We start from the raw sequence: 15,028 nt of genomic DNA, 5'->3' as shown, positions 1-15,028 counted from the left end.
GGGGCAGAGCGGGGCGGGGTCAGCGCGACACGACCGGTACGGCAGACAGACCCCATCGACTTCCACCCACTCACGTACTTGACGTGGCTTGATGACTGGAGGCTCGTCATAGTGGCATGTCAAGGTGTTATGTGAAAGGTGGCGGATATAGATCAGTGGATGTTTTATGGGGGTGGGTGTATTCGGACGCCACTGTTATGCACGGGCAGAGGCGGGACGGGGGCGGTGACATGGTGTCGGGTGGTGGGTGGGTGATGGAAGGAGCAGTGGGTGGATGATTGGCTGGGCCGGTGACTGGGTGGATTGTGCTCGTTGGACGGTCGGTGGGGCTGGGAAGGCGGCCCGCCCGGCCACGTGTCGACCGAATGGACGCCGTGGCGTGAGAGCCGACGCCTGTTGTGGTTGGCCCGGCCCGCTGTCGCCCGGTCCCGACAGCCCCGAACGGTGCTACAGCTCGGCTCGGTGGCGGTGGAAACGGTCACAGCTTGATGCTCGGTGACCTTGGCCGAGCCTCTAGCATCCAAAGACACTGAACACTCAGTGAACAGTCAACAGTCAATAATCTAGTCCAGTGTCATCCGTGACACTTTACATTATTACAACGGTTAGAGTCGTCTGAAATAAACGGGACGATAATTATGCAATGAGTATGCAAAACAATGCGCTAGTCTCTTATCCTCGGTGGCGCTACATACTAGTAAAACTCGCATCATGTTTTTCAGCATCGTGCTTTTTCCCTAGTCAGCACTGTCTTGTAGCTCAACCCTCCCTCCCAAAATCTCAGCGGCCTTTGTGTGTGCCGTGACACCGTCACGCTTGACAGTCAAAATCTGCACAAAAGTCGGCTAACGTCCGACCGACCGGGAGGGACCTGGAGACCGCTCTCCCGCGAGTGGGTGGTGTCGTGACTTTGCTGTGTTGTGGAGGTGTGTGTCAGGAGCGGGCGGGTCTGTGGTTGAACTGCACGACAGTAGCGGCAAATCACGAACATGAGGGGTCACGAGAGGTTGGTCACTGCGCCAGGGAAGAAGGGCTAAATGCGGTGGGATCTGTCTGGAGTATAAACGACATGGGAATTAATAAGGCAGTTGTATAAGGCAGCTGTGACCCATGACCATTCTTGCCAGACTCAAATACACACTTTAAGGTGTAACCGGAACATATTCATTGCCCTTGTAAGTCTTTACAAGACTTTTACCAGATGTGAGCTCTAAGTTGCTGTCATGAACAGCTTACTCTGGCTCTACTTTTAAACTCCACCACTATGCCTTCTCGTCCTCTGGCGTGCCACGCTAGCCTACCACGTATGGCGGTCATCGGGGAGGCAGAAGACTCCACTCGATCGTGCCGTCTATGTGTCCTCCAACACTCCTCCAACACTCCTCCAACGCTCCTCCTACACTCCTCCGCTCCTCCGGAGTCCCCAGAGACGGCGGCACCGCTCCGCCGGCCTCCGCACCGCTCTGATTGTGTTCTGCGAGCTCCAGCACACGTGAGCAGCATTCGAGCTCGCCGCGGCTGCCCCACCGCGCCTCAGCAGGTCGTCTCTGGGCTGCGTCGGGACGGCGGCAGAAACTAACCGGTTAATGGTGTCGTTCGACGCCGAACGAGCGCGCTCGCCGGAGCGGCAGAGTGCTCCCCGTGAGAGGGGAGGGGAGGGAGGGGTCAGGTGGGCTAGGGGATGCTGCCATAATGCAGTGCAGAGTGAATTAAACTTGGGCTCGGACCTACGAGCATTAGTGCAACGGTGTTGTGTTCGAAGAAAATAATCGAGAAAGGTGGAAAGTAGGCAATGTAGGTATTGATTTGATCGCAACTATTTCATTGCATTAGTTTTCCGACCACGCATTAGCGAAAAGAGGATTTGTCGTTCCCGCAATATGGACTGTCTCCTCCAACATTTTCTCGCAATACCTCGCTTCCTTTTTCTGTCGTACCCGCTCCATTAGCGCATTATGGCTCGGGTCCGCCTGTAAGCTCAGCAGAAGCCTGGGACAGCCGTGCGCTCGTCCCGTCCGCCGGCTGGCGACAGATACACCCCTCATGGCGTCGCGGTGTGCCGTATCGCGAGTGATCCGCGCTCCGACCCACTATCGCACGAGTTCTGCGAGCGGAATGGATCTCCGGGGGCCGCCGGGCCGGCCGGCCGCCCCCAGGGAACGGCGATTGTGACAGCTGGGGAAAAGATGGCAGAATATGGCAAAGGCGCTGAGGCGCAGCATGGCCGCTCGGTGAAATCGCAGAACGGTGGTAAGGGTTGGGTGGGGAGGTGTGGTGGGATTTGAGCTGTTCAATTCAGCAGACTAGCGTGGTTTTGGTGCTCGTCCTTGTAATGGTGCTCGTCCTATGCGAGATCTTTTTGTGTTTTATTTCGATGGTAAATAAACATTGAAGTTAATGCGATATGAACTAAATTATTTGAATAATGTCTGCGCGTCTCGCTGGAAATTAGCTTATTTCAGTCATGTGCGACCGTCTCCTAACCTGGTTTTTACTTACATGCTCCATGTGTGACAACAGGGCGCTGTTTCAGCGACCCGACGCTACTGAGCGCCAATACCGGTAGCGCTACTGAGCACCAATACCGGTAGCGCTACTGAGTGCCAATACCGGTAGCGCTTAGTAGCGTCGGGCCGCTGAAGCAGGGCCTAGATACAGTCCTCGACGCGAGTCTGACCCGTGTTCTCTCTGCCCGACAGGTGAAATGATAGGCGAGCCGTCACCATGTGCCAATCCGTCGTCGAGTGGGTTCCACTGCCCCGACCAATACGAGTGCAAGGAGGAGTGGGAGGGGCCCAACTTCGGCATCACCAACTTCGACAACTTCGGCCTGGCCATGCTGACCGTGTTTCAGTGCATCACCATGGAGGGCTGGACGGACGTTATGTACTACGTGAGCAATCGGTTCGGGGTGGGGCTGGCTGGGCATTGGGCGTGGGTTTAGAGATGAACGGGGTAGCGTTGATGCTGGGTGGAAGGCGCTGGGGTGAGGCGTTGGATCCAGGGAGCGGGTTTAATTTATGGACCTATTTACAATATGAGGTAAAGGTTTCTTACGTTTCCTTGGTCATGACATTAGGTGTATTAGTTTCAGCCAATTTCTGAGTGACACTAAATGCACCTAAGCGTATTTAGCGTATTACATTTCGAGCGTATTTTCTTTTCAAAATTTCATATTTCAGGTACCTCTTGGGTCAATTTGACCACCGGAAGGTACAATTTCATTAGAACGTCAGAGCGAGGGCGTGTGGTAGTGAGCAGCCGCTTCCACGTCTGCGTTTGATCAGGGGCTCACAGCCTAACGCCGTTTGTGTTACCAGCGGATGTGTCACCTCTGCTCTCGCTCCAGTTGATCCGAACTCGGAGTAACGAATGTGTCGAGCTCAGAGCTTTCTGATCAGAGGAATAGGCGACCCGGGGCGCTCTTCAGTGGCGGGCAGAGGTTGGGAGGGCCGTTACACTCTTCTGCGCGCTCTACCTCGGGGGCTCGATGTCATAAATCGATATGGCTAGTCGTCGGCTACTATGTTTCCTCATTTTTTATCCGTTGACGTATCGCAAAGCTGAAACTAATCTCGCAATGTTGGTATTGGTGTTCAATAGTGTTTTGATATGATCGTCATGGGACAGCCTATGACGCAAGCACATGGTCAAATGTAGCGATGTCATCGCTCATAATGACGTATCGATCAGACTTTAATGGCATTGTTGGCTTTAATATGTTTTTGTTAATGAATTCCCTTGATACTGTATTCCTAAAATAATTTTGTAATTTAGACCTGTCAGATACAAAAGTCTCTTTTCTCCTTTTGATATTATATAACGTAGATATGGTTTTTGACTACCTGTACGGCTTCAAGGAAAGGTTTTGATACAATGATATTAAAGAAACTTTTGTTCTTTGCTCAAACACGCCTTAGTAGATTGCAATTGTTTCAGTTTCTTTGTGTTTGTCATTTTGCTAATGCTCTCGGTTCTCAGCATTAGCTGGCCGCTGTGTCGTGTGATACTCGTATGCCTCGTTCTGTGTTGTTTCCCCTAATTACTCCCCGAATTACCCTGGTTTGTAAACATCTCTTTCCGCAGCGTAGGCTGGACATCCGGCATCCCTGGCGCATTCACCTGTCCTGTGACTGTCACTTCTTTTCCAGTATCTCACGGACCTTTTTCACTGGCAGATAACATGCCAGGCGCGCACTGGTGCAACTACGGGATGCTTGTAATGTGCTTAGAACTATGTGTTTGTTCGTTTGTGCCGGTCCACACGTGCATTATATGTATATGCCTGAGCTGTTGCAGTCATTTGAACCTGGATGGGGAATAGGATTTGTCTAACGATTGCACTGCTGTAAATGCTCCGGAAATTAACACTGTTGTAGACTTCATAGCTGCCTACTAACCGGACGCTGATTTCGGGAGCGGCTTTTTGATACTTACATATATGAATCTCGCGGGGATGGCTTTTTAGTATTTTTAGTTGCCGTCAGTTTTTTTTCTGCTCAATTATACACTGATTGTGGTTGATCAGTTCCTTCTAAGAATACTGTACGTTTAAGTATGTCCTGGTCTGTCCGGTGGTGGTGTCTATCCGTCTGTCTTTCTGTCTGTCTTTCCGTCCGTGTTGGCGACTGTTCTATCTTACTGAGAGCCTGAACACCAAAACTGTCTTCAAGAGTTGTGCTGGGCGTTCCTTGTCTGTCTGTCCATCTATCTGTCTGTCTGTCCGTCTGTCCGTCTGAATATGTTCATAGTCTGCGATAGAGCTTCAGGGCTGAAGCCTCTAACACTGACTGACCACTGCCGGTTGGCTATCCTGTCGACCGGTTGGCTGCGCTGGCTGGCTGTGTGGCGCCGTACGCGCCCGCCCGGCCGGCACCGCTAACACTGCCCCGTCTGCCTGGCTGCCTCTCTAGATGAATGACGCGCTGGGGAGCTACTGGCCGTGGATCTATTTTCTAACCCTCATCATCCTGGGCTCGTTTTTTGTGCTTAACCTCGTCCTTGGTGTGTTGAGCGGGTAAGTGAAGTTCCTCTTTGTCGGCGCTGGACCGCCCGCCGGCGTGTGCGTGTGCCCGCGTGCGCTTTTTCTCAGGAGCACCTCCGCTTTCAGCCTTCCGCACCCCGCCGCTGGCTTTTCGTGTGATCGGAACAGGGCTGGGTGTGCGCCGCCGGTCGCCACAGCGGGGTGTCGGGCTTTCTATTTCGCTTGTTTTCTTCTCTTTCACGCCTTCTCCGCTGCCTGGTGGTGGGGCCGGTCGACTGTGGATGGGCTGTGTCGGGCTGTGAGAGGACAGTGTCTGTGCCGGTGACGGCGCCGCGGTCCGGGCTGTGGGGTGACCTGTGGGGGAGCGTGTGACCGGCCCGCCCGCCCCGTTGGTAGGCCGCATGGTCAGCCGTCTCTCCTCCCCTCCCCCGCCCCCATTTGATTGTGTCAGGGTGTGTCCTGCATGAGAGAGCGCGCCGTCTGTGCCGGCCGATTTGCTGACGTTTTGTTTGTTTTCTCGGCCCCAGATTCAGGATGCATCAGGCCAGTCGTGGCCCTGGATATATTTCATATCGATGATGATCGTCGGCGCTTTCTTTGTTATGAATCTTATTCTCGGTGTGCTAAGCGGGTGAGTTCCGTCTCTCGAATCTGGCTCTGATGGGGCTGTTAGTGTCACTGGTCACTCGCACGCGTTAGTCTCTCTTGTACGTGCCTCTGTTACACCGACCGCCGCTCCTCTTTGATAGGACTGCGGTCGGATGTACACTTGGCACGATAGACGTAAAGTGTTAACGTGTACAAGTTCTTGCTGTTTCTATCGTGGTCCGTGTACGTTTCCGATCGGTTAAGGTCTGTGGAGGGTCACGATTGCGGGAGGGATTTAGTCACATTAGTAATTTAGCGAGTCAAATTGTATGCCTGTTGGCGGGATCAGCCCCGGTGGTAAGTTTCTGATAACTAGCTCCGGTGAGATTAAAAAGCCAGCTACATCGCTCCTGGTGCCGACGTGTGCCAAATTGCTCGAGTAACTTTGCTGAAGAGTGACTGGCCTGCTCAAAAGCTAGTCGTGCCCCACTTTTATCTGTCACATTTTCACCCTCTATGATAGCCGATGTGAGTTAGGTAAAATCGATGTTTGCGGTTAGCCTTAAGCTGTTTTCCTGACAGTTGAGTGTGGTAGTGGTAATGAGCCATTAAAAAAGCGGTAATTAGTGAAACTGTGTGAACCGATGACCCTTCCGCATGGTTGTGTTTTTTTTTTTTTCGCTGGCATGGCCCTCCCCGCATCTCACCCCTGGACTGCAGGCACATCCCTGGCTGCCACACACACACACACGCACATCGCTTTGGTTGTGTTCTGCTCTGAATCTCCCGCTGTAGTTGAGATATTAGTGTAAAATGACCCGGCCTCGACAATGAATAGCTCTTAACTCAGCGGTCGCTACCGCTCAGTGGTAACATTAGCGTTTTACAACTGCAGCGACATGCATTACTTCAGAAATTAACGTTATGTTACTATTAACTTCACATTACATGACTCGTTAAGCTAATCATAGTGGCATAGTTGCCTGTTTATGACTTGTTTATTGTTACTTACTATAGGTTTAATTTAGTGGCATGAAACTAGTGCAGCTAACCAGCGCAAGTTGCTTGTGCATCATCATCTGTACCATATTCCACTCGCGTAGGCACTAGGTCTACCCTCTTCCCTACATCGCTTCACCTTATCGTTCCTTTTCTGACGATATCACCGCATTCCACCTACAGAGAGTTCTCCAAGGAAAGAGAGAAGGCGAAAGCTCGCGGTGACTTCCAGAAACTGCGAGAAAAACAGCAACTGGAAGAGGATCTGCGCGGTTACCTGGACTGGATCACGCAGGCGGAGTACCTGGAACCGGAGGAAGACGAGCCGGGTGACGAGACCAAACTCCGTGAGTTGTGGGGAGAGTTTGAGTGGAGTGTTGAGTTGGGGAAGCGTGGGATGGTATCAGGCTGCTAGGGGAGTAAGATGGGATGCTTGCAACTCCGGGAGTGGTGAACTAATGGCGGCTTTGCTGGTATGGTACTTAATGAGTGAGCTGGGTGTGCGGGTTTGTCGGACAAATGAGTGAGTGAAGGAGTGACTGTTTCAATGACGGGCGACTGGGCTGGTCAACGGGAGCCAGAGAGCTGAGAGGGACAAAGTCAAGCGGGTCGAGAGGAGGGGTCACTTGGTAAACGGGGCGGTGCCGTCCCGGCAGTCCCCATAGCTGAGCGGTACAGCACAGGGTCGGTAGGTGCGGCATTTGTAAACGTAAACAGCGCAGCGGCTGGACCGTTCCCCAGCCCGTCCAGTTGTCCTGTTGTTATGGCTGCTCATAGTCAGTGATTGGTTGGGAAATGTCCAGACTTGGCACTGCACTGGCATTTCTTTTCTCGTGGGAGTAAGATGTCATGAATCTCAGATAAGCATTCCGTCTTGACATGTGTTTAAATGTTGTATGAAACCCATTCCATGAAATTGAACTCCTTCGTGTTGTTTTTACTGCTTGAATTTAGACAGCTAGTCATGTGAACTTTTCCCGCAAGTAATGTCGTAAGGCTGCATTGTGTATAAGCGCTTCACATTACAGCTCTGTGACCATCGAGTTATATAAGGAGGTGCACCATTCTTTCAGCTCAGAATCGTCCCTGAATCCGGGCTGAGGTCGTTCATTTCGTATGTTGTGCCCTCCCCAGATGAACACGTGGAAGAAGATGACGCCCAGGCAGAGGACGGCGCTGAAGTGGTCGACAGCAGACACCTCTCGTGCTGGGCGAAAAAGCGGAAAGGATTCGAAAAGTGAGGAACTCAGCTGCGAGAAAAGCTTGATCTGTCGGCGCACTAATTATGAAAAAGAACAGATATTGAACAGATATTAAAAAGAACAGACGAGTTGCGAAGCTAACTGACATAATAGTTTTTAGGTTTCCGCTGACCTTTTGTTCTTCATGCGAATTTCCTTCTCTACCGAATTTCCTTTTTGCAGTGTTTTTGAGTGACTTACGCTGTCATTTAATTTGTATTGTTCTCTCTTGATTAAAGACCCTACCTCACATATTTCCCACGCGTTGCGTAACAGCCTCCACTTCCCGTCCAAGAGCAATCCGGTGGCGGAAGTTATCTCCCAGAGTGGCTTCCGCCTGCTACCGGTGTAATTCATCTCTTACATAAGCCGGTACCTGTCTGATCCCTTATCAACGTCACGGCGTTCCTCTGTCGCCGTCAGCCTGTCGTAATAACACCCTCAGAGGAGGTCCTCTGTGGCGCCCATGACTGAGCCGCCGTCGACGGGAGCTCTCTCATCGTAACGGCTTCTCTCTGCCCCTCCAGATGGAACCGGCGAATGAAGCGCTCGTTCCGCGTGGCCGTCAAGTCGCAGTCGTTCTACTGGCTCATCATCGTCCTGGTGTTTCTGAACACGGGAGTGTTGGCCACGGAACACTACGACCAGCCGCCCTGGCTCGACCAGTTTCAGGGTGAGTAGTGTCCCGGGAACTAAGTAAACACTGTGACCAGATTTTTTAGGTCGTCGTTAGTAGTGTCCCGGAAAACTAGGTAAACACTATAAGCAGCCGCCCTGGCTCGACCAGTTTCAGGGTGAGTAGTGTTCCGGTAACTAACTATATGAGCACTACGATCAGCCGCCCTGGCTCGACCAGTTAATCTAGGGTGTGGTTTAATTAATGTCCGGTTGGATTGCAGTCAGAAATGAAGCTTTGTTTGTGATGGTTATGGGGTGACCGAGGTATGCGGATATACAAAGTCAAGCAATATAATCAGTTAATGTAGTTGAGCTCGTAGGCTGGTAGTTTTGTGAAATGCCCCAGGTTATGCCGTCTGTTTTACCCATTTTTGCGATCACCAATCTTCACTGTGTCGTGGGTGTAAACGCACGCTATCGTCGTACCTCACACGACACGCTTAGGAAGCAGCAACAGATTGGCCCGTCCATAAATTCAGGCTAACTACCGTCAGAATGCTACAGCTACAATGTTTCACTCCAAGTTCAGCTATTATTTTGTAGATGATTTGTAGCGACAATATAAGTCTAGGGATGACCGACTTGTTGCTATTTGAAATACGAGTGTCACGCTTGCCCTGGCCTTGGTGCAGCTCAGTCTTCTTTGATTACTAAACGGTGACGAACTTGACAACTTGTCCTGGCTAACTAAGTGAAGATGCTACTGTAACGGAATTTACTGTTTGCATAACCTATTGAAAAAAAACACAGTTAATAGTAAATTTTGAACGTAAAGCGCACTTCAATTGCAGCTAGCTTTTGTATGCTTGTTGACTCACTTTAACACCATTGCTCTCTTCCGTCCACAGAAATTGGCAACCTGTTTTTTATCGTGCTTTTTACAATTGAGATGCTGGTCAAGATGTACGCCCTCGGTTTCCAGGTAAGTCCCCTGTCCTGCGCCGACAGTGCGTTCCTCCCTACCCCTCTCCCTGTACAGTTCCTGGTACGGGGCGCGTACCAGTGCGCCTTTCATCTGCATTAATGAGGCCGGCGGCGACGGTGTCAGATGCAGAGCCCGCCGCAGTAATGAGTCTTGTCTTCCGTACCGCGACAGAAAATGGAGCAGACATGATTCTATCCGACCCGCCGCCCGCGGTTCCGGGAGGTGGGGTTAGAGCGTTGGATGTGGCCGGAAGCTTTTGAAGAAGCTTTGACTTCGAAGTTTTTGTCAACGCGACTTACCTGTCTTTGCTGTATTACTAACTAATGTGTGGTACCGCGCAAGCAGCCTACAGGCTTAGTGATGTCTGGAAGTGATGATCGTTATGAGGGAGTTCTCAGCATGCTGTTGCGCGAATGAAATGTAATTCACTGGGCATATGAATGACGCCATAAATTTCCCGCTGTGGCGGGGAACCACCCAACCTACCCACCGACTTCGTCCTGCTATAACTGAGTGCTGCCCGTTTCCTGAAAAGTTGCCACTGACGTGCATGATCCACTCAGCAACTCCCATAATACGGCGAAACCCATCTGCGACTGCCGCTTACACAATCCATTACCCCTACATCACGCTTCTGTCTCACTGCCTGTCTGTATTGTCTCCCTCGGCCCTTCATGGCCTCACTGCCTCACATTTGTCTCCGGTGTCTAACCAGCCTCCTGTCTGCCATTTCAGAGTTATTTCGTGTCGCTGTTCAACCGTTTCGACTGTTTTGTGGTGATCAGCAGTATAATGGAAGTACTGCTGACCAAGACGGGCGTTATGCCGCCCCTCGGTGTCTCCGTGCTCCGCTGTGTCCGGCTGCTCCGGGTGTTTAAGGTCACCAGGTCAGTGGATAGGGGTCAGAGGTCAGGGCTGGGGATCAGGGAAGAGTCAGAGGTCAGGGTTGGTCAGTACAAGGGTCAGAGGTCAGGGTGACCAGCAGAAAGGGCAATGTGCGTTATTCGACACCCACATAAAAGTTGTAAATTTTTGCAAGATGCACACGTGGATTATATGAGCTAGTGGGAATAAGGCTGGTTTATACAAGACGCTTAGAAATACTGACAGCTGTCATTGCATTTTCAATGTCGTGTTAATTCGAAATGCGGTAACCTGTTGATCTATGAGAGGATCTTAAGAGTTGATAAAACACATGAATTTTATTTGCGCTGGTCAGTTATGCTATTCATTTGTAGTCATTACTTTGGGGGAATATTTGTTTCTGGTCCCTAAAAAGCTGTTTCTGGCACCTAATTGCTGATCAGCCCCAAAATGCTTATTCGACCCTAATATCTGAATCTGGCACCTAATTGCTTCCACACAGCCTAAAGTTGCCAGATCATCTAGTTGAACTCCGTATTTGCTGTTTGCTGATTCAGCACCAAAACCAAAACATCCAGCACCTATTTTATTCCACGTTTGCCTACCTAATTCGCGTAATCTTCCTGATTTTATGTATCCTAACAACATGAACGTTGCATTCGGTGATGACAAGTGCCATTTTCGCCAGTGGAGATAATGATTAATGCCATTTCTAGCCAAAAGAGAATCACTAGCCAGCTATGGTGCAGCATAGCAAGACGCTCCTATACCACCCCGCTATGTAGAGACTAGAGATTATTGCACCCTCAGCCATTTTAACGTGACAAGTTTGGATCCGTCACTTCCAGCCAGGCTCTCAGGTCATAAACTGGAGTAAAGCAAAATGTCAACTCTGAACAGACATGCCACACAACCGGCCTTCTTTTCAATATTATTAGCTTTCTGCAATCATCGTCTGACTCCATCTCGATCAAACGCAGCATCCGGTTTCTACAGGGGCGTTTGACTGACCGGCCACACAATAACCAAAAACAAAATCAAAGCTTCATGCACACATACGCCATACGTAAGAAACGGATGAAAAAGGCACAACCACGGCACAACTCTGCGCGGCAAACAACGGACAATGTCCCACGCAAGATCCCGCGTTTCTTCAGCGGCCTTGAACGGAATGAAAACATTACATTTCTTTTTTGGAGCTATTTGATGACGTCAAAAAATACAATACCGTTTTAATGGTCAAAATCGAGACAATTACTCACAAAAATGTTTCCCTTAAAGCATTACAAATAAATGCTTTTAAATATTTAAATGACATTGTTTTTTTTCAAACAAATTAATATTATTTGCTTACTTAAACGTCATATACAATGCTGAGATCACTACGGGGCTGTCTTAGAGTGTAGCTGCACTGGCAACCTTTAGGCTAGACTCCAGGGGTCATTATACCAGAACAACATGATTCTACCAGCCAGTAGTTCATTTTTCTACTAGATTGGTGCTACGCTCAGCATTTAGGTGCCAGATTCAGAAAAAAGAATAAGGCGTACCGATGAATAGGTGCCAGAAACAGCTAATTAAGGTCATTTTCCAAGATTGGTGCTGGTATCCACCAAATAGGTGCTGAGGACCAATTTTGGGGCGAGTCAGCTTTTAGGTGCCAGAAATAGCTTTTCTGGGACGCAATTAAATGGCGTCCATTACTTTGTAGTTTACTTGGGTTATGCAGTTGTGTCTCCTAGGAATAAGTAGTAGTTTTGATAATGTAGCCTATGACGTCGTGTTTGAAGAAACATGTATGTGCTGGTGAATGATGTGTTAAACATTCCCCTGCGCAGTGTCGTAATTGGCTCGAGCATGTCGTAACTCGATGAACCCTACATGTATTTAGTTTGTTTCGTTTTACCCGCCGGCTTTCCCGCTGTTGTTGCATTTTTAGTTAATTTTGAGTTATTTTCTGATTTGTTTGCTGTTTGCTAACACATTAGCTCGACGTACATCATACATGTCCGTGCTTTTGGGTTTATGTTTAGTTTTTCTTTTGCAGATATTGGCGAAGTCTGGGCAACCTGGTGCGCTCCCTCGTGAATTCCATCCAGTCTATCCTCTCCTTGTTGTTCCTGCTCTTTCTCTTCATATTCATCTTCGCCCTTCTCGGGATGCAGATATTCGGTGGAAAACTGAACGGACCGCTCGAGATGCGCAGCAACTTCGACTCGTTTTGGCAGTCCATCATGACTGTATTTCAGGTACATAGTCACTGACTCCGGTCGCCCCCAGCCGGGGGGATGATTTATCTATCGCCTGCTGCCTGAGATTCCCAACTTGTACAAATTCACGGCTTGTGTCTTACCTTGACGCACACCTGGCTCAGCTCTGGCCTGGGCGCGAGGGACTCTGCCTCCGTTCCTCTGGCTGTCCATCCTTTGCATATATGTCCTCTGTTCCTCTTCCTCTGTCCTATGTTTCTATGTCCTCTTTCGTCTGTTTGCTGCTCTATCCTTTTTCCAACGTTTTGCCTTTCTATCCTCTGTGCCTTTGCTCTCCGCATTTATGTCCTGTCTTTCTTTCCTCTGCCTCGCTTTCCTCTGTTTCTTCCCCAGTTGCGTCTTGGTCAGCATCCCCTCCTCTCTTCCCTCTCCCCATCCTCTCTCTGTCTCCGACAGTCGCCAGCGGTCTCGCCATAAATCGGCCTGACTCCGTTATGGCCGCCCGCCTTGTCGTCGGTCCGTCTTGGCAGATCGGGGACGACATTTCATTACCCCCGTCGGAGTCGATACAATGCCTCGGGCTCGGGAGTTCCCTTGTCCGCCAGAATGGGTGACTTAATGCTGCCTGTCAGTTTGGCGGGATGATCCCAACTATTGTGACAAACGGACATGTCAACGCCTGTCAGGGACGCGGTGGGAACTTCCCAACTGCCCGTCTTTTTCTGCATCCGCATCCGCGTCCGCCAGTTCGCCTGCCTGTTTGTTCGTCCGTCCGTTCGTCTGCCGATCTGACCGTATGTACGCCCGTCTGCCCGTCTATTCGTGTGTCGATCCATCCATTTTGTCTGCCCACTTGTACGTCCATTTGCTCTTCGTCGCCCGTCCTTTCGTCCTTCCGTCTGCCCGACTGTCATTTTGTCCGTCCGTCCGTATGTTTGCATGATCGCTAATGAGGAACGCCGTCCGCTTGATTGCTAGCATGGTATCCACACGACCATGCGTTTCTCTTGTCTGCTCGGCTCACATAACATGGCTTCACGCACTCACTCCCGCTCTGCCAGCATCCGCCGCTTACTGAAACATACGCTTCGCTTTTCTAACACGCCGGGGATGCTGGGGTCGCCCGCGCCGCGCCCGTTCAGGGCCGACGCTCGGCGTTCGGCGGCTAACCCGTGTCTCTCTCCGTTGTCGTGTTTTTACAGGTACTGGCGCTCCCTCTCCAACCTAGTGGCATCCCTCCTGAACTCTATCCAGTCCATCGCCTCGCTCCTGCTGCTCCTGTTCCTTTTCATCGTCATCTTCGCTCTGCTCGGTATGCAGGTATTCGGCGGCAAGTTTAACTTTGACGACTCGGATGACAAGCCGCGCAGCAACTTCGATTCGTTTGTGCAGAGCCTGTTGACAGTGTTCCAGGTATAGTGGTGTGGAGAGCGGCCGCGCGGCGCCCGGCAGGCCGCGGAGCACTGGGTGGTCCGAGGGAGGGGCGCACCACGAAACAGGTTATGTAGGGGAGAGTGGGGTAATTTGGCCGGTGGTGTAAATTGGCCGCCCCCACCTGTACGATGTCTAATAAAAGTGAGTGAAATAACTTTAGTCTGTATTCATTTGTCATGGGTAGAAATAACTGGAGGACAAATGTCAAAACTTTGCCCCTCGTAGTTTTATTCAAAATTAATAAAACGTTAATTTCATTAGAAAATGGTAACTTTTACTTCTGTTTACAAAGTTGTATAACATGTAGCATTTGGGCTAAAAACGAATTCAGACCTTATAGCGCCATTCTTGGGGGTGTTCAGCGGTTCCAAGAGCAATTTTATCTAATTCCGTAAAGCCGTGATGACTTTATCGACAAAAATTTTCAGAATGGCAATATGGGGTAATTTGGCCGGGACTAGCGGGGCAACTTGGCCGGTGCGCTCATGGTCACTATGCTGGGAGCGCCGAGTTTTCATGGTCAATTGTACCATAATTGACATGATTCATGACCAACTTTGACTACTTTGATGCCTTACTTCCGATTGGCCAACTGTAAGAGCATGTGACGTCATCAAAGGTTACCAAACGTTTTTTGCTAATAAATCCTTACATAAAAATGGTACAGCCGCACAAATGGTCTCATTCTGTTCAGCTCGCCAAGGCGCATCGAATGATATGCATGATGACCTTGAAATCACGTGACCTTGAGGTCAAGCGACCTGATGCAACGTGACCTGAGGTCAACCTTTGACCTTGACTTCTCAAGGTCAACACATATATCTTTCGATGCGGACTGACGAGAGAATTACGATGGTACTCGAAGTTTTGGCCTAGCTTGATGACTTCAAAAGTTATTCGTAAAAAACTGTGATCGCATCTAGAGCCGCTAATTTGGCTATTTCGACCCCTGTGACCTCTGAGCCAACATCCAAAATGCGGCAAATGCGTCATAGGAGACACGTCATTGCTGAATCTGAAGCTGACTCGCAATATAAAAGAAAATCCCGACCGCAAACTAACACCGGCCAAATTGCCCCACACCCCCGGCCAAATAACCCTGCTA

General features: G+C 50.1%; 1 protein-coding gene across 15 annotated transcripts in view; it reads left to right on the top strand.

The window, feature by feature from the left end:
• LOC122394696 (muscle calcium channel subunit alpha-1-like) overlaps positions 1–15,028 on the top strand; it is a 122,938-nt gene that overhangs the window by 83,862 nt on the left and 24,048 nt on the right. For 12 of the 15 annotated variants that reach the window (XR_006258914.1, XM_043391740.1, XM_043391741.1 and 9 more), the window contains exons 7-14: positions 2,700–2,893; positions 5,512–5,615; positions 6,755–6,918; positions 7,706–7,808; positions 8,340–8,485; positions 9,339–9,412; positions 10,151–10,302; positions 13,692–13,902. Coding sequence is in view for 14 of the 15 variants with exons in the window: in XM_043391740.1 (XP_043247675.1) it covers positions 2,700–2,893; positions 5,512–5,615; positions 6,755–6,918; positions 7,706–7,808; positions 8,340–8,485; positions 9,339–9,412; positions 10,151–10,302; positions 13,692–13,902 (1,148 nt within the window). In the remaining variant the exon portion in view is untranslated. Of the gene's footprint in view, positions 1–2,699; positions 2,894–4,913; positions 5,018–5,511; positions 5,616–6,754; positions 6,919–7,705; positions 7,809–8,339; positions 8,486–9,338; positions 9,413–10,150; positions 10,303–12,326; positions 12,529–13,691; positions 13,903–15,028 lie in introns of all 15 variants that reach the window. The other 3 variants (XM_043391736.1, XM_043391750.1, XM_043391739.1) reach the window with 2 other exon arrangements.

Source organism: Amphibalanus amphitrite, unplaced genomic scaffold (genome assembly GCF_019059575.1).
Source record: "Amphibalanus amphitrite isolate SeventyFive unplaced genomic scaffold, NRLGWU_Aamphi_draft 000606F_arrow, whole genome shotgun sequence".
NCBI classification, from domain to species: Eukaryota; Metazoa; Arthropoda; class Thecostraca; order Balanomorpha; family Balanidae; genus Amphibalanus; species Amphibalanus amphitrite.
The sequence above is the reverse complement of the archived record's forward strand: the minus strand, read 5'-3'. Positions and strand labels throughout refer to the sequence as shown.